Here is a 25,959-nt window from a genome sequence, read left to right as displayed (position 1 = left end):
GGGTACAAATTTTTAAATAAAGTGTAATAAAAAAGGATATTTCGGCCTGATTACAGACGACGCTCCAGCCGCAATAATTTTCACCGCGATGTAATTAACCCTGGAAATATGTGTAATCTCAAGAAACACGTTGATCTTGCCGATCCGTTCAGGCATACTTTAACCAACGTAGAAATCGACACGATATATAATACAATATCCCAACTAGAACCTTCCGTGGTTAAAATATTTATTAGTTGTTCATTTCAACGAAGCAAACAAAAATAAAAATTAAGAATATCTATATTAATCGAACTCCCAAGAAAAGATTACAACTCCGTAGCCAGTAACTTTATAATCATCGACTCTAACGATACTAATCACAAGAAAAGAGAACATACAATATTTTCTATAAAGGAATCATCTGGAGATCGATTAGAGAATGAAATGGCAGAATAATTTAGAATCAAACAATTCGAGCATTAGCTATACAACATAATGAGTCTGCAAGCATTAAAGAGATGACATTCGCATTCCTGCGTTACTGTCATGCGAGTAATTACGCAATGGCGAACGGAAAGGAATGTGGCGAACGAGCAACAGTCATGCGGAGAGGAGGAAAATAGACGAGAAGGAGGCTGACTGGAAGGGTTGTTGGTGTGTTGCTGTTTCCTCGCGCCGGCGTTGCTTGGCTGAACGTCTCCGAGTCGGCGTTGCGCGATTTGCAGCCAACAGGAGAAACCAGAGCTAATAAAAGCCCACAATTACCTCCGGTTCGAGCCATTTGTCTTGACGGGCGTCTCATGCCTGATATAATTCACCCTGGTAACAACACATTGTTGCCTAATGAGGTATAAAACATTCTGGGATATCTGGCTGTCTCACAGCGGGGCGGTCCCTGTTTTCGCCACGCTGATCCGTGCTACCGATGAGTCTTCCTCTATCCATAATATCCTTATATTAGCCGGTCAGTATTTATCCTTTGGACTGATGGGACTTCTTCAGTAAGGTTTTCTATCATTTAGTTAGCCCTAACATAAATTATTTTGTGTTGATTAGAAGGGAACAGATGTTTCGTTCGATGGTTCTCTTGGATCAATGATTTGTATAATTGAATTGGATTATCTGATATGGGGATATCTGGAATACGAAGATTAATTTAGCGCCAAATTTTCTATCTTGAATTGTGATGTCATGATCATTGGTAGTAAAGTATAAGGAATATTGGGTCTTTTTACGGATATAGGGTAGGGAAAATATAATCAAATGTGACTGACAGCAATCTTAGAAGTCCGAAGTATCAATTGTGGATAATCTGTCTTAAGACAAGGAATATAACAGTCTGTATTTAGTTAACTTTTTCTTCTCATTCTTTTAAGCGTAAATATGACCTGAACGAATCATATTATGTCATAAATATCCCGAACTAATATTGACATATTAATTGCACGAAAAATTAATACTATCTTTGCAAGATACATAATCTGAAAGAAACCTTGAATTGAACAATTCTCACATTTTAAATGCAAAGCTTTATCTATATCTCATGAATTCCCTTTTGTAAAAACTTCTTCTTCTTCTTCATGTGAGTCCCACGAATTTCTCTCGATACAATCTTCTAAGAACAAGCTCGTGTCTTCAACATTGTTTTACAGAGCATGAACGCAGCTATACATATCAGAATAGAACGTGTTTCGTCGATTTGATTTAGCGGAGGGATGTGTTACGTGGCCTCTTCACTCAGTCTAGCACCCATTCTCTCCTTTTCGTCTTTATTTCTTCTGGACCGGCAGTGATTTGTTGCGATAAAGTCGCATCGGCAGGCGACGCACGTATATCGCGTGTCGAAGGACATGTTTCCGTTCACAGGGTCCTATCGAGGATGTTGCCGAGGAAAAGGGCCAAGGTTATGATATATTTGTAATCATGTTACTCGATACGTGCCCTTCCGTTACAACTGCTCTCGGTAACAAACTGCCTGCCGACCTTTTTTTCACTTTATGGCCGTGTGCACGCACGTATAACACTTCGCGGTGCACGAAATGAGAGAGTTGCCGAACTCTCCGCGTCCCGTGTATTTATGGCTGGAAAAAGCGACGTCGTAAACGGGATTTGTACGCGACTCGCCAGTCAGAAAAATCCCAAGAACCGTCTATATTGTTTTATCGACAACGATCGTGGATCAATTGTTTTGTTTCTTCTCTTGATGCTTATTGGGGCGTATAGAAAAAGGCGAGCGATTGAAATATTAAAGGATTTCACTCGTTAGCTGGAATTGACGCGTTTATTGTGTAAATATGATCCGGATCTATGTCATCACGCAATTTTACGATAATGATGTTTCTCTGAAGGCGAGTAAAATTCATGAAATTTCATAAAAATCAACAATTCGTGAGTAAAGAAAATAGTAAAATTTTTATAAGGTTAAGTTTTTTACAACAACTATTCTTTAATAGTAATGGAGTAAAAATAGATTGACAGCGTACTCGAAATGGTAAGTAAAATAAAGTAAAGGAAATTCGTAGCGACATATGAAAACAGGCTTCATTTGAAACTATGAAAAATACTTAAATTATTTTCTTGTTAAAATCACCATACAATTATGGAACTATGTAACTTGTCTACAATAAAGGAATAGAATGACAATTTTGTCAAGTTATGCTTAACTTTATTAAACCATCGGTTCGTTGATTCACAAACGTTATGGAAAATTTCTGGTCAACGTGATAACGGAAACAGTCTGAAGATCATCGAATTTATCGACACACGCGTCTACACGTAATTCCGGGTGAGAAAGCGTAGCAGAAGGGGCTGTCGAGTTTTAAGGGCCGTCATCAGTGCAATCCCATGAGTCTGGAGAAATTGCATCGTAATCCAAGAACACCGCGAAGCGGACTGGTTTTCGGCGAGGCAATTCCAACAACCCGTAACAATCTAGCGGCGACGTCGACGAAGGCATATTATTATAGCCGTAGCATGGACAGTTTATTCCGGGTTCGTTTCAGGATTTACTGCGCTCTGCGTTCTCTCTGGTAAGAACTCACGCCAGACTGACGTTAGTTTTCACCGTATTTCCCGTGCAGATGCTACTCCGTCTTATCTCAATTGACATAATGAAATTGTCAATCAGAAGTTATTAGTTGGCCGTGGGAATAAGGCGTCGGCCGGCTTGCCGTTTCAAAAACTAATTTGCCTTCTATCGTAACAAGGTCGTTAAGGCTTCTTGTCTTGCGTCGTTCTAATAGTATCTTAGGCTATAGCAGCGATATTATGGAGGTTAAGAGGTGAATGTGAGAAAAATCGAATGCTAACAGTTGTTCAGTCACATTAGTTCACGCGTGGTAAGCATGTTTCTACCTCATTTTGTTTACTCAAGAAAATAAGAAGAATAGTTGAAGATTAATTTGGAAAATATAAAATAAATGAAGATTTTTAGTTAATTTGAATAAAGGTCTGGATATAATTGTATTTGATTCTAAGCGAGAGAGGGTTCACATTAATTTTATAAACTATACTTTTCCAATGAAAGTATCAGAAGTGGGAATTTTCGTCGAAAATAAAATTCTGTAGTGCTTCACTTGAGATTCGAATATATAGAATGTTACTATAACCATAAGAAGGATACACGTGCTGCTACTTGTCACTATGACATTATCGATCCAATGGCTCGGTTCGTAGTCGGCTGGTCCGAGTACGGTCCCTTCTTACTATCCCCTCCTCTCTTCGTCCCTCTTTGTACATACCCGACTTTGCAACCCCCTCTGTGCAACCCTTTAGGGTCGCGTTCCTCACAGATATCAGTGTGAAACTTTCAGGAACGTCCTTTCCGATTTCCGTTCTTTGCAATCCTAGAAGTATTGAGATACATACAAAGCGTACACTTGTAATATAAAGTCACATTCAATATTTTCCCGATATAAATAAATTTTTGTCTTTATGCACTTCTCAGTATTTTAACCTATTATCCTATGCAGACATTGCAAATCCGGGACATTAACCTAAGACCTAACTCTTCCCTTATTCTGTATTTCATCCAACATGTAATATGTATTATATTAACTGAAATAGAATTAGTATATCAACGAACGATCTTAATATTGTTGGCAATATTTGTTGCTGTGTTTGAGTAATATTGCTAGGAGAATTAGTATGTTGTTTCTGCGTATTTTCTACTCGTTATTTTTATAAATATCCTTAAAAAGTAGTGTCACTCGCAAATAAAATTAAATTTCCATTTCAACGGTACAAAATTACAAACTAGTTCAGTCACAAAATTATACTTCACAACTGGTAAACTCTTATTATTTAACGACACGAATCGTACACCACTTCAATCATCATATCTACGAACACGAAATCACTTATCATCGTCACACACTCGAGAAAAAGAAAAGAAATATAAGTAATATAAATCGACGGAAGGAGGGAACACGACTGGCCCGAGTTCCTGAGAACAGCGTCGACGCCGGTACCGACGCCGACGTAACTGCGAAAATTTGCGCCCGCTTACCCCAGCTTCACTATAAATCAGTTGAAATTTGTTATGCGCGGCACGCAGATGGTTTTGTTATATGAAAATATGTGCCGCGTAGGGATGGTATAAGTATCCCTCGGTAAAACACATCCCTTATACCCCATACCCTCGGGTTGGCTCGTCTCGCCCCGCTCCTTACCCCAGACAGGCCCGAGGCGTCATGCTGTTCTGCGCTCTCTTTAATTACTCCCCGAAACCGGGACGCGTGACGTATTGCCGTGTGCTGAAAAGGACAAAAAAGCGACCTCCACCTTGGACCTGGCGCGTTGATCCATAGCCGGCCCGTTAATCGAACCAGAAATCTCAGGACCACCTTGTTACACTAGAAAACAATATCTCGAACGTTTGTATTTGGACCATTTTCGAATTTTAAGGATTGATAACATTACTGAATAAGATCTTAATTGAAGTTATTGAAAACATGTCATAATTTGATAGAATTAATGTATCAAATATATAAAACTGAACACTGATTGTGTCTTATTCTATTTAAAGAATTCGCAAGTCAGTGGAGAAGTATAGACCTAACTTTCCCTAAAACTGAGATTAAATATTGGAAATAATATCTAAGATTGATATATCTGTATTGATTAAGAGTATTTTTTTATCAATTGTCAAGTTGTAACGATATAATATAACGTGTTCTACTATTATATTTGAAAGTATGTACATTGTTCTATTATAATTTGCATTATTTTATTCATAGTTTTCTCAATTTAAAGATTTTGTTGCTTGTATTATTTTTCTTTTGAAAGCTTCAAGTAGTCCTTTACGGCGACATTTGATTAACTTTTCTGTTACTGCGATTAATAACTAAACATTTTTCATTTTCATCAAACGTAGCGTATAGCAACTTATAACCAATTTCAAACCTACAGGCAACGTCTCAACTCTTTATTCTAAATTACAATACTACTCCAGAATCAAACAGCAAGACAATAAGTATATCAATTTTATGAGCGACAAGTTTATGAGCGATATTATCACTTTACCTTCGTCGATGCATTTAAAACTTGAAAAATATGGTATTTTTCTTGCTCAAGTCCAGGCACATTTAAACCTGCTTGTCAGAAAACTCGATGAAACAGGAGAACGATGTAAGACGCTTCTTATACGGCAAAACAGGGTCCAGCGATAGAGGAGGAGCCACTTAAAACGTTAGCCCCGGCAGCGTTAAATATTTGATCAGAATTCGATTGCTTTAAGACGTCAGTCTGCAAGCTGGGGGCGCGGCTGGTGAGGACACGAGAAGGAAAGAAACAGGATGAGAGCGAAGTGGTTGACGTAAGAGCGGATAGTTAGTAAAGGGACGAGAGCTATTCCCTGGAGCTGGATGGATGTCCGAATCGGGCAGCTGTCCTAGTCACAGCGTTCTTTCTCCGCTTGCACTGATACCACGACATGAGCCCCGCTTTAAAATCCTTTTCCCTTGTCCTTCGATGTGAAAGCAGCTCGACAGAGAATAGCATCGCTGGATCCCCTTTGGAAATAAAGCCAATTCGTTAGGTTTCTCGGGCTCAAATCGTGTTCAGTAGAATGCCGCCGTCGATGGTCAGACAATGCACGCCACTGGTCCCGCTCGATTAAATAAGAGTTCTCGACATTCTCGTCGAGTCTGCGAACTTTTTGATATATCTAATACTTTGAAATATTCAAATATTTATTATTGCTCTATATCAACGAATATCGAAGAATTAATAGCATTAAGTCGTAGCAGTCAATATTTCGGAGCAATGCTACTAATAATAATGATTGAAGCAAAATGTAGTAATTTTTTCGATAGAGAATAAAATTATTGTGGGGAAATGGAGTTTTATGGATATGAATCACATGGACTCTGTCGTTGTTATTCCATAGTCACGCTGTGCCTTCATTCGGCGTTTAAGAAGGCGATGGGAGCGGGAAGAGTCTGAGTCGCAAAACTCACGCGAATCCACGTGGTGCCAAGTGGGGTGCATTAGCCAAGTTCCCCATTATCCACGCGTGAGAGACCCCTAAATTATCCGGCATTCGCCTAGCACCGACCCCCCACCCTTGAATGTCGGCGAGAAAAAGATGTACGAGTTCCTCTCGCGAGAACACCCTCCGTGGATGCTTAGATGGAGTAGGTACAACGAAAATCATTCTTATTCCTTAGTATATAAAAACGAACAAGTGGAAACAAGTATTTTGTACATTGTATTCTCAAATGGTTCTTTAATAATCTCGAATAAAAATTTGGAGCGCGATGGTCTTTAGAATGCGAAATATGAATATTGCTCCATATTAGATTCACCGTTTACAGAAGAAACCACCCAATAAAGATTTGAGACGGATAGAAAGTTGAAAGAAAATTAACTTATACTTTGAAAAAGCTAAACCATGAAGATATTGATGCACAATATTCTATTACCATCGCAACTGAAGAATATATATATATTCAGCTTTTCTTAATGAAGTGATCAAGACAAATAACTCTCGATGTCGACATTTTACAATTGTTTTGACATAAATCTAGAAACAGACTTAACCTCGAATACTGTTAAGAGTACCGTGATCCTGGCGTGGTTTATCTAATTGGAATTGTCGAGGACTTGAAGAAGGACGCCAGACCCAGCAAGAAGCAACGACGAAAGATGAGGAGTGAGTGAGCGAGACTGAGGAAGTGAGCACGAATAGGGAAAGTGTATAAGAGAAAGAGAGAGGGGGCGAGTACTTGAAGAACCATCGGTAAGACGAAGGGGGTGTGTAAGTTTGGGCTATCTCTGAGAGCACAGTTCCAAGGAGGCTCCTTTAGACTCTAGTGACGTGACGTCGCCTAATACTCTAATCCCTTCAGTAGAGGCACCATCGTCCGCTTCTGCAGCCTCGTGTTCCTGGGTAACCATCTCCTCCGCTAGGAACGGCACTTGCTAATTAATTGACGAGTACGGATTTTGAGGTGTCGAGAATCTTCATGTCTGTCAAGAGGGAGGACTGTTATCAGTCAACGCAGGCTGAACAGCAAACGTATAACACTTATACCGAGTACTTTCGATTTATATTGATTTCTTGGAATTGACTTTTTGGAATATTATGTCTAACATAAGAATTACATTTTTTTTCGTTTAGATAGAAATCACTCGTGCAGTCACTCATATTGAAAATCGTAAATTATCTGACTCACCTATTTAATAAAAAATGGTGAAATTGTTAACGATAAGTTTATAATCTGCAACTTATAACTTTTTAATTCACCAATATTACTAGAAATTATTATACAGAAAGACCCTGGTATTAGGAGAATAATTCTTGATATGAAAATGAGTCCTAAATTCTGTATTGCACATCTTTTTACATTAACCAAATAATGCACTCAGATTCTTTATAAACTCGAGTATTACAATTAAATCAAACATCGCTCACAGTAAAAGAGGACTAAACAGCTGCCGTCGTCGATTCGCGAGAAAAGCAGAGACTTTAACAGCGGACGTGACATTTCCTTGGACGCAAAAACGAAACCAATCTTTACGCGATACCACGTTGGCGGACGTAGGTACTCGGTCCAGGAAAAGGGCTGCTTTCTAATTATTCCCCACAGGCCATAAGGGATGACACGTAATTGGAGGGTGGACGAGGAAGCATTGATCCCTAACTGGAAGGGATTCAAGCTCTTCCTTGCTCTGCTTCAGCCACCTAACTCTCTCTTCCTTTCACTCGCCTTCTCTCTTTCTCTTTCCTTATCTTTCACTCGCTCGCGTAGCTCTCGAACTCTCGAACACCGAATGCTGGACCAATGAGCATTGGCCGGCAAAGAAAAGTGATAATGTCTTAAGCCGTCGGTGCGATTTAACTTTCGATTTTAGTCAGAGAGAGCACATTCTCTTCCTGCGGTCCTTTCTAGGAGTTCGTTGCTCTAAACTCTTCGAGCTTCCCGTGGTCTGAGGAGGGTTTAGGGTTTAAGGAAAGCCCTCTCACTCCAGAGATCCTTTCGAAGCTCCCGCTAAGCGCTCACGCTGATCCTGCTCTTCTTCTTCTTCCTGTACCGTCTCTCGGAACCTCTCGGGTTTATCTAATTCGAGTTGTAGCTTCCTGCTATCGCTCTAAACCGTACGAGCTAGTCGATAGGGGTGGCCCCATCGATTGAAAATATACGTAGTCCCGTGCGATCATTCGCGATCGGGAAACGGGCCGAGGTAACCGTGCCTGTCCAGATGAATTCGGCTCAGCAATGTGCACGCTAGCTTTTGTTACATAACGGATCGATAAATGTCGTCCAAATATAGCTACATCCTAATACCTTACTACAGGAAAATTCGACTAGGAAATATTTTATCATAACGTTAACTTTCGTTTAGAATTGAGAAACTTGAGAAACTGATCTAACGAAAATTAACTTAATTCCATTATGTTGAAGTACAGCGAAGTATGGAGACACAACGAACAAAGAATCTCTTCAAATTTTATTTCGAAACAAACGCGTTTATATATTACGTAAGTATCGATAATGGCATATTATAATTTTCAAAGCACCTTCCTCTACATATTTCGAACGCAAGGAAAAAATTCGCGTATGTTCAAATGGTAATTACGAAGAATCAGTTCGCACACAAAATCCCGGTTTTCGCTGCGTAATTGCGACAGCGAGCCTCTTTAAATGTGAACGCTTTACGAGCGACGTTCGCAGTAATCAGAAGTAAATACAGCAATGATCACGGAGCCGTCGCCGCGTTTCCGCAGTTTAATTCTAATTGAATTTGACGTTGCTCGTTACGGGAGACCAGACCTCGGCTGAATGTAAAAAAGACAGGAGGTCCCTGGCCGGGGACCAGGATCACCGGGACTTTTAAGGCAAGCGAAGGAAAACCAGGTAGCACAGGTACACGTAGATCGTGAATGAGACAGACGAGTGAGGGGTCGGTGAGGTGGTGGAAGTTAAGATGTGGGTGAATATAAGCGGACCGAAGGTGTACCAGCGCCCGTTGCCCAACACACTGAGAAACACCTTGGTGTGCATCCAGGGGCCGTGTCCCCTACTCTCTCTCTTTCTATGCTTAGGGGGTGGTGAGGTGAGAGTGACGGGGGATGTGCTGAGAGGCCGGGAATCGCGTTCCAGCTAAAGCTAAAAGGGGTGGACAGTGCGCAGAACCCGCCCCCACTTTTCGCGGCGAAGCAGAAGCTGCCAGTTGCTCGCGCAAGCCTTCATCCCCTCCGGTGTCGCGGTGGAAGATCGCCACCCCCGAACGAACTTAAACATAGCACACAGTAGCTCGCGAGCATCCTGCGTGGAAAGGCTCTCCGCGCGCTTGTGCGACACAAAGGCATCTGTCTATATATCGTATATCAAGTCGGTGTAGCCGACCGAACCACGCGTGACTGGTGCGTGAACACGCGAGCGCGCGCGCGCGTATATCACATCGAGTGCGTGCACGATCTGTGTCTCCACAATTCCGTGTTCCTAATAATAATCATAGAACGAGAGAGTAATATTTAAAGAAAGAATATAAAGAAAACGGAGTGGTATTGTTCAGTCGAAGAAGATACACAATCGCTAGTACATTTCTCTCGGGGCCGAAGATCTCAGACCTCTAGACTGGATGGAGAGGGTCCCAAGATTCGAGGCCATGTCCTCGATGGACCTCCACGGCATTCAGGTGAAGTTTCTTGAGAAACTCAGGTTACTTTAGGCTTCGAATGCACGGTTAATGAAAAAACGAAAAAAAAGTAAATAAAAGGTAAAAGAATAGAAAGCGAGGATTAAGAAGATGGGACGGGTGATCTGAATCGTTTGGAACTGACAGAGATTCTGTTCCCCAGCTACGGGAATTGGTTTTGTTAGATGTTGAGCGATCTTGAGCGAGCGGATTGCACTCATTGATCAAAACTCACTGCATCCATGCATCCGATGAGAGAGCAGATTTCCTGATCCTCTGGAATTTTTGTGTTCCAGGGTGGAACTGACCAGCGTGCCAGGTGGCCAGAATGCGATGGCTCATCTCAAAAAACGGAAGCTGGAAGCAGAATCTGTCAGCCCAAATCCTAAGCAACCGCAGCAGCCACAACAACAACAGCCGCATTATCAACAACAGCAACCCTTGATCAACAAGAAGGCTGTTCAAGCGATCATTCCGCAAGAAATGGAGACAGCTGATGCTGCTGCTAAACGAAGGAGGAAAAGCGTTCGCGATGAAGAAACACGCAAATCGCTTGAAGCCAGTGACTCGAGTAAGAGTATACCGTTGCCTCAAAAGAAACGAGCATTCGCTGCTGGAAATTCAGGTAGCCCAGCAAGAAAGTCCAGCAAACACTCGGAAGAACCCGAAGACGACGAGACTTTAATCAGAGAAACCGAAGCTGCTTTGAAAAGCCTGTCTGGAAGTTGGCCTGGTCCGAGAGGATCATTGTATCAGCGAGGTAATTCCGACGAGGACAAATACGAGTCGAATTTTGAAAACCTGTTTGAAGAGAAAAAAGATAACCCTAAACTGTCACCTTCCTCTATGTCCACTTCTTCAACCACTAGCAATGACGCAGGTTGTTCCTTGAAAGACGTGATATCGTTCCGCGGACAGCAAGATCGTAACAGTAAATCTCAGCAACAATTGAAGCAACAAGATATGAAGCAACAACAGCACCCGAGCAAAGCAAAAAAGGATTTAGACAATTTGTTAAAAACGGAGAATGAATGCGGCATTATCCAAAACCAAGTAAACAACGTGAATCCAAACGAATCAGGTAAAATCAGGCCAGTGCCGATGAGATCTTTATCCAATAAAGACAGAAATGACAGGAATATAATCGGTACTCACGTGGACAGTCAAGGTCGGCAGACTGACAAATATTCTAGATACGATCCACCCGATTTCAACGAACTTGTCGACGATTCCTCCAACGAATTAGAGATCGACATGTCGGATCCAGCTGCCGAAAAAGACGAAGCTGACAGGGACAAGCTGAACGAGAGGGACAGGGATCGAACATGTAGAAACGGCCAATCGCCGCAAAATTCTAGACAACAACAGCAACATCAAAACCAATTATATTCAAATTACCACAGGCACTATAACGAGAACAGTATGAAGGTTTCGCCAACCGCCACTACCACCTCCTCTTCTTCACCACCGTCGAATTCTCCGTTCTCTGCAACGTCGGCGTTCAGACCACCCAATACGGACCACGCGAAAGCGACTGGCCGCGGTACGCCGTCAGTGGCCGTGGCTTCGACAGCGATACCACCTATCGGTCCGTATCCAGCATCCGCTACGTTTGTCGGTTACCCCACTGCTGGTCCAGGACCAACGATGCCAACACCCCAACCTGTTACGGGAATCTCGACCACTTCGGAGGACAAGCATTCTTCCTCTGTATCGTTATTACAATTAAAATCGTCAAAGGAGGAGGTTCATCATGTAACAAGGCACGAGGTGGCACCGAACTCGATGACAGGCAACAAAAGTCCCACCAGTGGCCTTCCTGCTATCACCAGTCCCGATTCCTCGAAACAGTATACGATTCTCCAACCAGCTGGTATCGGGTCGAGGGCAGCCAGTGCCATTCAGGACATAGCCAGAGAGGGAGTGGTTAGTGTAACGGCTGTTAGCAGTTGTAGCACGACTAACGGCAATACGGCCAATGGCATCAACAGTAATAGCAATGGAACTTGTACTAATAATATACCTAACAAAAGTACGAACAACAACAGTAGTGGTAACGCGAACAATACTGCCAATCCGGTCAGCAATGGCAACGGGAACAATGTCACGAATAGTATCGCTATCACCGCTATTTCAACCAGTACAACGACGTCTAGTTCAACGACTGGTGCTGATGCGACATCAGGAAGTGGAACTGGTCAGCAAGAAACTGTTATGAAAATGGCAGAAAGGCCCGTTACCTTTGATGGCACCAGACCGGGAATGTCCATGTCTCCGTCCAGTCTTAACAGAGGTGAGAGATTCAATGTCCTATTCTGTACAAATATCACCGACATTTTCGATATCTACAAGCTTGTCTTCATGAAGAATTTTGTTTTCATAGAGTTCATTTAAAAGGGCTTACGAATTTTATAGCAATATAAAGCATTCGTAGTAATAATAGCATAGGTTCGACTCGTTATTCCATTCGTGTATCCTGTCGAGACTTTAACGGCTGCAAATACGAGCAGCGTTTTAAATCGCTTTCCCTAATTGGGACAATTTCGTTGACGAATGAAGGTAGATCGAAGTTAAAGAAATTCGCAAAAACATTGATGAGACTAATGCCGATAGTAGTAGTAGGGTTAGCGTTCGTGTGTTATTCGCTATGAGAGGGGGACAAAAGGCATTTTCGATTCTCCCGCGTACAGTATTCTTCTCCTACTGTCGCTCTTTCTCTGTCACACACACTCTCTCTTACTTTCTCTATGAAGTTAGGGGAGTTAGGGTAGCACGGAAAATCAATAATTACGAAGCGAGGGGCGATGACTCAAATGGTGAAATCAAGGTCTCTCAAAGTAAAGTTATTCTCCGTATCCTCTGCTACAGCCACTTTGTCTTCGTCTTTGCACTGCTTCGAAACTATTCGCTTGATCATGGGAATGTCGCGATGATCGTAAAGACTGGCAGCACGCGGGGAAACTTGCACCTATTACACGCACTCAAGCACGTGCCCTTTAGAATTCTGTGCTATAAGTCGGAGTTTACTTTTCCATATACTCGCTGCTCTTACAAAATTACTTTCTCCCCTTTTTTTCAAAATTTACTTTTCTAAAGTTACGTATTCTAATTGTTTCCCTACTCGGTCAAACTTCTATCTTGGAGATGTTCTTAAGATAGAAATGTAGTTGAAAGATTCTTACGTTGCGCTAATATTTTACCGTATTTTTTTAAATAAGATTTTTTATTGAGGTATTGTTTTAAACATTTAATTCTACTTTTATGTATCAGAATTTAATATTAGAATAAAATATATTTGTCATGCTATGAATCATTATCGAAAAACTCATTATTCAAAAGATCCCAAAAATAGATTATTCTGCTAGTTATAATTTTCATCGTTAACATCTTAGCTAAATAAAAATTATTAAGTATGATTTAATGAACAACGCGAACTTTACTCACTTGTCTAAAGTAAAACACTAGAAATACTGGAACGATCAGTGACAACAAAAAGAAATCAAAGAAAATTCCGGGTGCGCCAACAGGGAGACATTCCATGGTGTGACAGGTTGGAGTTCGAGTGCATTCCAGGGTCTTAGGGCAGCGACGACACGATGTGCCTAGACGGGGAAATTTGGGGTTGATACCACGTCATACGTATAAGCCGCAGCTGTCAGCAGCTAGAAACGTGACTAGCATCCCAGCCACACCACGCTACCTTATTACCACCATGCGGCTCTGCTGCCTGTCCTCATTATCCCCTTAACGTTTTCTCTGACTGAACCTATGAAGACGAACAGTTCAAAAATTCAATCATTGTCGTCCCGCATCCTGTGTAAGTTGACCTAGATAGATAGATTACAGTAGATACTGTTTATAGATATAAACACGTTATAAAAGACAAATAAAATATATTATAAATTTCAAGTATTCTATAATAGGGTTCTTCAGGCAAAGTATAGAATTTTTACTAATTATTATTCACTTAGAAGGTAAGTTTTAAAATATCGATCATTCTACTTAATATATCTTAACACAGAACCACTAATTTGTAAAATATTCACGTCTACTAAAATTTCCCTAGTTCCTGTTGCCGGACTCTATCTATCCTTAAACTTCATATAATATGCGTACACCACCTAAAATACAATAGCCCAATCGATCAATCAATTTCATCACACTCAATGACCACAACATTACCTTGCATATCAAAATATTTGTACAAACAAAAACTTCTAACACGCTTCGAACGTTTACGTTGAAGGAGTTTCAGCGGCATCTGTCAATCTCTCAGGGGGCGGTTGATTATTAAAAGATTCGTAGGTGGAGATAGGCCGAGCAATCCAGCTCGACGGAAATCTCGATGAATAAACGCGGGGCCGTGATAAGTGGGCACGATTAATCGCATACTTACAAGCGTGACGGCGGTACAGGCGTGCCGGACCCTATGGAGCTATAGTTTTAATCGCAGGCTCGTACGCCTGTGCCATTCGCGCCGCTCGTTCCTGAGCCTTCCGATTTAGCGACAGGATTGCGTGCACGTCGTGCTCCTTCCTTTTTCTCGTCTCTTTCCTCTTTTCCTCCTTCATTATTCTGCCTCTACTCTCTCATTTTTTAAAATATTTTCTCTTTTTTATTCAACACACTGCCGACACACACGGTGCACAGGCATAAGAGCGTGTTGACACGCCATAAAACCGCTATCGGGAAATCCGTCGGCCGCAAAAACCACCCTTTCCGCGTTGAAACAGCGCGGCAGGCAGGGTTGGCCTAGCTAATAAAAAAATAAACTGCCCTGTAACTCAATTTTACGCTGCCTTTGCGACCGCACGCATAAAAAGGACCTTTACTCGCGCGCAGGGGCTCTACCCTCGCGTTACGGCCGCGCGCGTCGCCGTGTGTAAATACGTACTTTGTGATTGTTCCCTGGGCTGTTCTCTTTTTTTAGAATCTTTCGTCTTCTACGTTTGCTTCTCGGCCTTTAAGATCTCGTTCTAAGCCGAACGAGAATCTACGATCATCTTACGTTATAATTACACTTTCCAACCCTTTTCGATAACTATTACGAGGAACATCGTTCCTATTTTGTCTCGTGATACATTTATCTTCGTGTATATAAGGATATATTAAACTTATTAATTGAAAAGCACAAAGATACTTTCCTTATATTAACACCTTTCTTTAATGATTAAAAGAAGCCTGGAAGGGCTCCCCAGTATCGGTCGATTAAAATAAATACGCGCCTATTTATTCACTCCTGCCCTATGTGGTCATTTAAATCTGTCCATCGATTGATTATGAATACGCGGTTCCCGCGTTTAACCGCAATTTTTACCCACGATGGTATCTAGGATTTCAGCACGGTGCATACACGATTGTGGAAAGAGAAGGAGAGAGCGACGAGAAACGAGAACATGAAACGAGAGGAAAGGGGAGAAAGGAAAGAATTCGGCACGCGTCGTGCAGTGGACCGAATGAATAAAACAATCCTGGTGTTTATGTACACCTCTGGACCTCCCGTGGTGACCCTCACGTGAAATGGCAACAAAATAACACAATTACACACTCGGCCACGGCCTCACCCTCGCTGCCCGCTACTCATCCTCGTTCTCACCCTTTGGATCCGCTCTTTCCTCTTTTCTCTCTGACCCTCTCGTCCATCCCGCCACTGGATCCCATAGTGGAAAACGTGGAGAAAGAGGAAAAAAGAAGAGAGGTCTGGCTGACCGACTCGTTACAAGTCTATTCAGAGATCCGGAAAGAACAGCGCGTGCCGGTATTCATTTTGTTGACCGGAACCATTATCTGCCCCTTCGTTCTTTTCTTCTCTATCTCTGTTTCGTTCTTCGTCCATTTCTTTCTTTTCTACCGAGCTTAGGTACCGACCAGCCGCTTTAAAACCTTACGGCTAATTTATTAATCCCGCCGGCGGCGGCCAACCGCCACCCTTAGCCGCTTTTTAGCCTGCTACTAATTAAAAAGCACGGAATCCCGTTCGCTCTTCCTTCACCGATCTGGGGGATTGTTCGTTATTTCTTTATTAGCAATAAGTGTTTTCTAAGTATCAAAGTGCTGCTATTCCAAGTAATTCGCTAATAGTTTCTAGCAAAATAAGAAACAATATTTAAAGATGATTTAGAAAAATCATTTTAAAAAAGGTACAGATGTAATAATGTAAAAAAAAAGAAAAAAAGGGTGGTATAATGTACACATTATATACATATATAAAATATACAAATGTATACATCTTTTTGAGGTAATATGAATAGATTAAGTTAGTATGTGAATCACTGACGCTATATTTGATCGCTATGATTAATTTTGCTGATTGAAATAGGAGTGCTGGTGCCGAGTACAAACAATTCAACTTTAATTTATTCGAAATGAAAAGAAAAATAAGATATTTATGAATTACGAACGTTTTGTATAAAATAAAGGTGTGGTGTCTACATTTTTATGCTTTGAAAATGATTAAACTGCCGTTTTATTCCTATCAGCCAAATTAAAAATATTTTAATTTATCGATCTGTTTAATCTACATCGAAATGTCAACAAATACAGGAATATTTGGCGTTAGTAATATTTTAATATCTCGAAAACGTCCAAATATTTCTTTCTAACCCATACGGTACCCATACAAGAGTACGAATCATTAAAAACACGTATCATTTCCATAGTGGCAGACATTTTTCATTTTCATTGTTCCCACTGTTCCAACCATAGAACGCTAGAAAGGCAGTCATATTCGCGATTCAAAAGCGAAATTTACGCATTTTTCCTTTCATTAATATCTATTACCTTGGAATCTCTCGACATGACGAACTATCGCCGTATTTAGTTCCCCTGTTCCTTCGGTTTTGCGAATAAAGTATGTCGCTAATGACATCACGTATCGTGATCTAATTTTCCAAGAAGGTGGACCAGGCTATCGTCTAAGCAGGGATCGATTCGGTCCCTCTCTTTCTCGAAGGCGAAATGACGGCCTGATGAAGTTTCTCGGCGTCATGGTGGCTGTTTCGTGGGTCGGCTGTAGGTGGCTGGGGGGATCCGGGCTGAAGGAGGATTAGTACACGACAAAGTTTATAAAAGTGTACTCACTCCATAGGAACCCCCTACAACTAACCTAAAGCTGGCTTCCCTTAAGGTTGTTTCCTTCTGAATCCCTTTCCGAACCCTCTTACACACGTGACGGACGCACCTATGATATGAAGGAAGCTTTTCAGGTTAAGAAACGTAGAATCGACCTTAGCTTAGGACTAAATGAGTTAATACGCGTAAGATAAAGATTGTGATCTTGGTAAACTCGTCTATGAAATGGATGAGCATCTTACGAAGCGCGTAAACTTTGTATCAGCGGTCTCGGTCGTTTATGAGGTAATAAATGATGTAACATTAATGAAATAATCCTTTGATGCATTTTTTAATAATCGTAAATAACACAATATCAGAGTTGTTATGTGATTGAATTTTGAGTTCTTTTATATAATTAATTACTAACTAATAATATATGTTGAAGGTTAAAAATAACTTTACTACACATCTACATCGATTATCAGATTACTGTTCCAATTTTATGAATAAAATTTCGATAAACAATATACTCCATGATATTATATAAGCTATTCCAATAAATTTATCTGATCGCACAAAGGTTAACCGTGCATAGGAACAACAGTACACGGAAAAAAGTTCGCCAATCACGAATGACACAATCTTCGACATGTATTATTACACACTCTAAATTGCAATGTTTAGTGGCTGGTAAACTCTATGAAAGTTTCGGTGTGGAACGAGTGTTAACTAGGAAGAACCTATTACCCACGCGCTATATAATTATTACGATTATAGTTTTTTTATCGCGAGTTAAGCCGCCGTAACGTATGGACTAATCTCATCTTAGCTGCCATAAAAAAGAATTATTCAGCGATAGTTGTTAAAATCAACATCGCGCTGGAAGCGAAAGGGCCGAAGTAGACGGTCTCATCCTAAGCGATTGGTACTTCTGGGCTACATAGAGCGTACTGGAAACCTGTAATTGTCTGGTCACGCGAGGTCACCCTGAGAACACGAACACGATTATACGTGACGTGCACCATACCAGCCATTAAGTTACAGCCAGTACACGACAGATGGTACAGGTTGCTTGAGCATGCCCCCGATGCAATTTCGTGACAGCGGTAAGAATAGCGAGAAACAAGAGGGAAAAAAATGAAGGAAAAAATTCTCAGAGTTTCTGAACATTAATTTCACCAGTGACGTGCTATTGCCGAACAATAATGGATCGTTCGGTGATGAATTAATTTTACAAAAGAATTCGCTTGTGATTACAACTATAGTCCTGCCAGTGTTTTTATTATCTATTGATTTTATTAATCACTGGTTAATGCAAAATTGGACCTTTAATTAATTTGTATACATAGTTCGATAGTAGATTTATCATTCAAAACTATTATGTGAAAGATTGACGCTTTCATTCCGCGAAGAATAGCGATAATGCGAGCTCGCTTGTTCCTTGTTTCATGGGCAAGTTTGGGTCGAATGTACATGTAGTGCTAATCCCCAAGACTTAGATGCGGACAGAGAAATCCCGGTGGTTATTCGCAAATGCGTAACTTGCGGGACGAGATCTAAGGTATCACAGTTAGCCACAGCCTGTCCGTTTTCATTTAAAGTTTTCTGTTGAAACCTTAAAGCGCCATCTTTACTTTAAACTATCTTAAATTACTAAAAAAGACTAACATTAAAGAAACATTACTTAATATTAATTAAACTTGTTTATTAATATCTTCAGAAATATTCTTTTGTATTTTGGATATATTTTTAAAAGTATTTCTGCAACGTTTCTATGTACTCTCACTTAACTTGGAAAGAACGTAATTAAGGAAGCTTTATTTGCCTGTGGGTTCAATGCTCTGAGCAAGGAATATAAAATATACATAGGTATTGGCAAACGAGGAAATAAAACGTATTCTGTAACTGTCACGGTGTGTCGACTGAAAGTACAGCACGATGTCGGACATACTTGTCGTCTATCCGATGGTTAATTTTCATTGAATTCTGCCATCGTAAATACTCCCGAAGAATATCGCCTATCAAGTTTCTTACTGTTCTATACTGTTCTATGTTTTTATCCCGATGGATTTATCAAGAATTTCATTCCTGATTGTCATTGACAATTTCAGGTATTTTTATATATATTTAAGCTTCATTTGGACTGTGTAAATAAAATATAATATACCTCTTTTTCAAGTGATTAACTTATGTTCTTATCGTACGTTACGTGATAAAAAAAAACATCAATCTATACAATATACTGTAGTAAAATTAAAGTGGAACGCTTGTTTTATCAACAAACAGTAAATAACATGCATTCACAGTCAGTCCACAATAAGAATTATCGTGAAACCGGTGTCAAGGGAGAGCGTTTCATTTTCCCTGTTACAAAAAGACTGCGTCTTGTCAACATACCGGTGTTTTCCTGTTAAAATATCGATGCCCGGGGTTGGTCCAATTGCCAAAGCGAAAGTGAACGTTCGAACAGCGAATCCAATGTTCGGGCGTTACAAAAACGAACCACAGTAATAGTACTTTACCGCGTATCGGATCGTGCTGTCACGCTTCGACTATCATTTCACTCGACATTCCATACGGTTTGGATACGTAATTTACTCGCAATCAAACATACTTGTTGCGGTCATTAAATTCAGCAAGAAAACGATGGATCGATGCACGATGCACAGAGTTTCAGTTTTCTCGATATTACAATTACGTAGCGCGTAACCGATATTAATTAAAGAGCACAATATGCTCGATTCGAAATGACCGAGTGCATCGGAACTGACACGTTCTATCGTTGGCAGCCGAGAATCAGCGAAGCGACAATCATGTCGGAATAATCACTCGAGGTTTTTAGACCGCAAACTCGATTGTTACTTATCAATAGGATCGATATTTTACTCATTTACAGAGATACTGGTTGTGTTAACGATCTCCAGTTGTGAAATACATGTAGGACCGTATAGGAAAAATACTGGTCTTGTTAATTCGGAGAAAATGTGGAAAATTAAAGACAATGAACTTTCGGACGTTCGCGGGAAGACGCGATCTCGAAGAAGCGCGCCAACGGGAGTCGTAAATTCCCGTTACGAGTTGACTGATCGACGCCACGAATCGTTCGATCCCTTATTTCTTTTGGGATAATAAGGGTGGTTAAGTAAATATAATGCTGCTATTAGCAGGTTAATAAATATTTTGAATGACCCAACAACTTCAATGTGATACAAGGTTACGTATGTGAAATGACAACTACGAATGAGTACGACCTGAGACTCCTTTCGTGTTGGCGACTGTGATAAGGTATCTTCTGTCGATTGACTGTCTTCGACTTGTAGATTCTGCTGACTTGACTTCTGACTCTCGCTGTTCCTTGAACTCTGTTTTGATTCAAACATTACTGTGGAATAAGTCTAGAGATCAAGTATAGAGATGAAGTGACTGCTCTGTAGGTATAAGAACAAGTCTAGAGATGAAGTGACTGCTCTGTCGTCCAGAGAACAAGTTGGCTTTCCTAGTGTAATAGAAGAAGTGAAGTTCGTTCTTATGCGATTACGGGGGACTGCTCGGTACGGATGTGCCCTTTGAACGAAGAACGCGGATTCATTGCTCACACTTTCGTCAGGAAAGTGAGGGTAACGATCCACGATACCGATTGGTTATAACCAACGTTAGGAATGAAGATAGGAGGAAGAAACCTCCTACCAACGTGACTCGTGGGCGACATTGTTTATGAAAAAGACCAGCTTTTTCGTTAGACAAATATTCGTTTTTCCCATTAGGTGACTACCCGCTTTCTCCGTGATTTTCAAGAGCGCCTAATAAACCCAAGGACTTTTCTAAGAACCAGCCATAAACCGAAAACACTTCTAGGATTAGAAGATCCTTCAGGACAAGCAGTTTAACTTAAAAATATGTGTCAAAACAATTAAGTTAAAAAATTAAAGTTTATGGTGGGTCCTTAGATTTATTGAGATGTCTAATGATGCTTAGGCCTTGATGGTCAGACAATGAAGGACGTCGCACGAACCATTTCACGCGACGTAACAGACAATATAGAGAAATATTCTATATAATAGAAATATTTTAACGTATATTTCTATTCCTAGATATATATAATTAAAAAAAAAAATACTTCTTTAATGAAAATCTGTCACATAATAAAAAAAATTACGCTCTGCCTTATATAAAGTTTATACTGTGTTATTTCTAAATTAGTTATTGGAATCCTTATCCTCTAATCATATACTACATTTTGACCATCGATCGTTAATCCTAGTTCAAAGTTATTACGTATAAATAATTCCACTATTATAATCGATATTTTACTCTTCACCATTCATACAATTAATTTTCACAAAATATGTTAATACAATGCATTTGCTCCGCGATGGTGATAAACCATACGAAATTTGACCATTCGCCATGGTTTGATTTGTTACAGAGGGCAACAAGTGCCCGACCCCAGGCTGCACGGGGCAGGGTCACGTGACCGGACTCTATTCTCACCACCGCAGGTAAGCAATTATCGGTAATTAACCTGTGCTTTGCACTTTGTCCTGGTCAATTAGACATCTCCACGTTACGACAGGAAGACCAAGTGAAATAGGATTGACACTAGTAGACCTGTTCGTCATGTTATTCGATCGTCATTGAATATGGAATAGGATATAGTCACCTTTGTGTTAGGTGCTCCTGGATAAGATTCCACATAAAATACTCGAAAATTTCATCAAGTTAGAACTTTGGTTTCTTGACAAAGTTATGGCACTCAGAGTATTAAAAAGAATAAAGTTGCAGAAAACTTTTGGCAGTCACTGTGCAGCCAGTAAAAATCTTCCTTACAGAGTTATTTCCCTCATACTTTTACAATCCACTAAAACCTGTGTGTTACGACCTTGCTTCATAATTCACTGCTGTGATTTCAGCCTATCCGGTTGTCCACGGAAGGATAAACTAACGCCTGAGAGTAAGTAGTCACAGACCGGCACCATTACTCTTACTTCTTATCGTAGTTACATAGATGCATCTTCTTTTTGCGAGACTGCCTTTTTCACGCGACAACGGAGCAGGGGAGTGGCGAGAGAACGATCGTGAATGGCTATAATTATTTTCCAGCAGTAGTTTCTTTTAAATCGGGTTCAAGATCTTTAAACCTATGCGATGAAATCTCGGTACAAGTTTCGCGAATCGATACTGATTTTCGTTTACGCTTACGAAAAATTCATTCGATCAAAGTAAAAAGTCTACACGCGATATGTTGACATTTATTAATAACAATTAGAACAAAAAATGGAGAAAAAGAATGAAAACTGGACTTCTTCAACTTCGTACATTGAACGAATTGACGAAAGAGTACGGGCTCGTTTAACCGTGCCCGTCTATATGTGTCTATGTGTCTGTCTATTTATATTCTTTGTGCTTTTCGTTTGCGGGGTAGAGAGCTTTATTTATTGCGTTTCATTTCCGTTTTAATTTTTACCGTTCTGTTTGTAGTTTAATTATAGTAGAGAATTTATCACCACACTTGAACTTGGTTATGTTGGCCGTACCTACGAACATCTGGAGAACTCGAGACACGGACGGTGCAAGACTAGCCGGTATGCGTGTGCAAGCACGTCGGATCCGAACGGAGGGTCTTGTGCGATTGAGTATAATTAAAACAGCGACTACACACTCTTGTGACACGGTTCCCTATATCAGACAAACTATGCTTGTCGACCGATCCCGTAGAACACACGACAAGTAAAGTCGTCGTGATCAAAACGGTGAAAGATCATTGATTCATCGTGGATCAACAAAGTTGTAGCCATCTCTCACAAAATGTTTATCATCTTTTATTAATTTCAAATTTAAATTTAGATAAACTTCGTTATTGAAACATTGAAATTTTTAAATATTCATGAAATATTCATTAAATATTCATAGTTCATTTTCATAGCAAGATCAATAAATGTCAAATATTTTAGTAATTTAATTTTTGTGTGATTTTTGAAAATACTCGCTTCATGTACACGATATCTGTTATACGAGAGACCAACATTATTCCCAATATAACACAAAACACACACGACAAGTAATCTATCGAGGTACACAAGAATCGCAAGTTATTGTCTTATAATTTTGTCACTCGATTATGTCTTTACTTGAGTTTCTCTCTACCCGCTCGGTATACTTGATTGTACTATTACACATTTGATGTGTATATTTCATCCCGTGACGTTATGTACCCCACCTGTCTCTTTTTCTTTGTTTCTCTTCCTTTACTTTCTGTTTTCTCCTCTAATTTTTCTCTGTATACTATACACAACATCTCTGACTACGTGTGTAACATTGATCGAGGCTAAACCAACGCGATCGAAATGTGTCAGAAAGAAACGAATCGTGTTGTCGACAAAGATAGTAATTATACTCAACGCATAAGAAAGAATCGAGCTTAAATCCATAATAGCTCGATGCTACCGATCGTATCTTAGTGTGCGTGTATACGTATATATGGTCTAGCGATAACTTAATCGAAACGTAATAAGAAATGATGTGGAGCGAGAATAGCAGCGTTCTATAACCACGTCACGTGTCTCTGGGTTCTCTACAGTTCTGGCGATGCATGAGACTATTTTGAAATGCCCGACGCCTGGTTGCAACGGCCGTGGCCATGTCAGCTCGAATCGGAACACGCACAGGAGCCTATCCGGATGTCCCATTGCCGCGGCCAATAAGCAGGCTGCACGCGAGGCACGACACAAGGCTCAAGGTAAGGCGGCACAGCGGCACTCCAACGTGCCTGGAATTCCCCCCAAGAGAAAATCCACGGATGGAGCCGCTCCGTGAAATCGGATCGGGGCTTATAAGCTCCAAGACTGTCGCGAAACTAATCCTCCGATCGTTTCTCGATAGCTCTCGCGTGAACTTCTGCCAAACCGAACATTCTAGGGTACACATAAGCCACATCGTTTTTTGTCAGTGGCTATTGTCGAGTAATTGTCATTGCTCTATGCATTTTAATTTGCAAAGTTTATCAGCATGGTTTCTGAACGACCCAGTTATGAAGGACTAAACTTTCATATTCACAAGTTAAATATTTTATCTATTTCAGGAAAATGCATAGATACAGAATAATTAGACTCACAGAAGCATGTTACTCATAAGCATTCGTTTGAAAATTTCCCAATCTTTTCCTCAATTAAAAAGCAAGCATAACCAAGTAAAGATACCAATCTAGTTTCATCACGATATTAATGACAATAAAAAATATGTGACAACCATTTCATTTTCGCGACAGTGTCCGGAATTCCTCCAGAATACATCAGTACGAACCTGTTGCCGCCGTCAATGGATAGCAAGAGCTACTCCCAGTACGGGTCCACGGCGCAGGACACAAAACCGGTGCTAAGCAGCCTGACCTATGACTACTACACGACAACGAAAGGCACGGGTATCAACGTGAAACCTCCGAAAACACCGGAGGAGAATCCCTCATCCCGTACGACCAAGGTAGTCCCTAAAACTGAGAATATGACGCCGAGTGGCAGTTGCTGCAACACCCTGCCATCCAGAGGTCAAAACACGACCGACTTACTGGTACCAAAGACGGAAGAAACTGCTTCCTGTCGAGTGAATTCACCGCCGCCACCTCCACCACCCACAGTACGGCCAACGTACGACTCGTACATGAATCAGGATTCGAACTCTTCGTCGATGTCCTCGATGGACGCCATGGGGTCTAGAGGATCTATTGGTGCGACGATACATCATCCTACTCAGCATCCGACGCATCACGTGCTGCCTATGCAGCCCACGGTCGCATATCCCATGCCAATGGTCGAGGATACGAGGATGAGTCATCAGATGTCCCAAAGATCTCCGTACGAGCCATCAGCCATGATGGCCGCAGCGGCGGCAGCTGCTGCTGCGGCCACCACCAGCGAGGAACTTTATCATCACAGATCGGCAGAGCACGCGAGAGCCTACATGCATCCTGGAGCGAGCAATATAGCGCGACCAGTTGTCACTTATTCCAATGAGATCGCAACCGCGAGGGGATATGAGAACGCAGTAGCCAGTGCTGCGAATCATCGACCGTATGACCCTGGCACCACATCCGCTTATGAAAGATATGATACACAAAGTTGCGCACCGATTCAATCACAGCAGCAGCAGCAACAACAACAACAACAACAACAGCAACAGCAGCAGCAACAGTTGCATTCCAGGACGAATATGTATTATCTGGGACAGACCGGAATGACGCCTGAGGAGCAAGAAAGAGTGTATCATCAGGAGGCTGCGGCTGCCGCACAGCAACATCAGATGGCGATGGCTGCTGCTACGGCTGCTGGGATGATGAAGACCGAAGATGGTGAATTTCTTTGTTATTATAATTTACAATTGTACTAAAATTCCATGTATAGGAACATGAGCCATTTTTGTTTGAATACAAATTACCGTTAACGTACGTTTAATTTCGCTAAATGTTTTCCTGAATAATGATAAATTTACAGTCTGAAGTGATGTATAATTTGGATCTCGTAATTTATAGAAATGTCGGACGTGTAAATCACAGGATCTTTTTAGTTGGAAACTTGAAAATGTTTACAATTATACAATTTTTCATAATGATCTTATACTTACAGTGAAATGTGTCACAGTAGCGCAAGTTCAGCAAATGCAGAAACCTGGTGGCCCACCAACCTCCCCAGGTGGTTCGGTAATGGATTTGTCAACCTCCAGCGTCACTTCAACAAGTCCACAGGTAAATATCTACATACAAATTTTCAAAAAACCAAGATAGAACTATAC

The 25,959-nt window shown here is 40.8% G+C and overlaps 1 protein-coding gene and 1 long non-coding RNA gene across 13 annotated transcripts in view; one reads left to right on the top strand and one right to left on the bottom strand.

Annotated features, from left to right (window-relative positions):
* Positions 1-25,959, top strand: part of LOC100650591 (mucin-5AC) — a 304,537-nt gene that overhangs the window by 263,522 nt on the left and 15,056 nt on the right. For 9 of the 11 annotated variants that reach the window (XM_048414230.1, XM_048414222.1, XM_048414217.1 and 6 more), the window contains 6 exons: positions 10,422-12,418; positions 21,605-21,677; positions 22,089-22,129; positions 23,756-23,914; positions 24,443-25,519; positions 25,794-25,912. In XM_048414230.1, coding sequence (XP_048270187.1) covers positions 10,422-12,418; positions 21,605-21,677; positions 22,089-22,129; positions 23,756-23,914; positions 24,443-25,519; positions 25,794-25,912 — 3,466 coding nt within the window. Of the gene's footprint in view, positions 1-9,765; positions 10,126-10,421; positions 12,419-21,604; positions 21,678-22,088; positions 22,130-23,755; positions 23,915-24,442; positions 25,520-25,793; positions 25,913-25,959 lie in introns of those variants that run through there. The other 2 variants (XM_048414264.1, XM_048414248.1) reach the window with 2 other exon arrangements.
* LOC125387135 lies at positions 2,636-9,575 on the bottom strand. 2 transcript variants are annotated; one of them, XR_007227690.1, is made up of 4 exons: positions 5,506-9,575; positions 4,653-4,835; positions 3,605-3,827; positions 2,644-3,175 (listed from the first exon to the last, which is right to left on the bottom strand). It is a non-coding gene; the product is annotated as an uncharacterized LOC125387135 (long non-coding RNA). The 2 variants fall into 2 exon arrangements; XR_007227684.1 differs by having other exon boundaries at positions 2,636-3,175; positions 3,605-4,835.

Source organism: Bombus terrestris, chromosome 2 (genome assembly GCF_910591885.1).
Source record: "Bombus terrestris chromosome 2, iyBomTerr1.2, whole genome shotgun sequence".
NCBI lineage: Eukaryota > Metazoa > Arthropoda > Insecta > Hymenoptera > Apidae > Bombus > Bombus terrestris.
The sequence above is the reverse complement of the archived record's forward strand: the minus strand, read 5'-3'. Positions and strand labels throughout refer to the sequence as shown.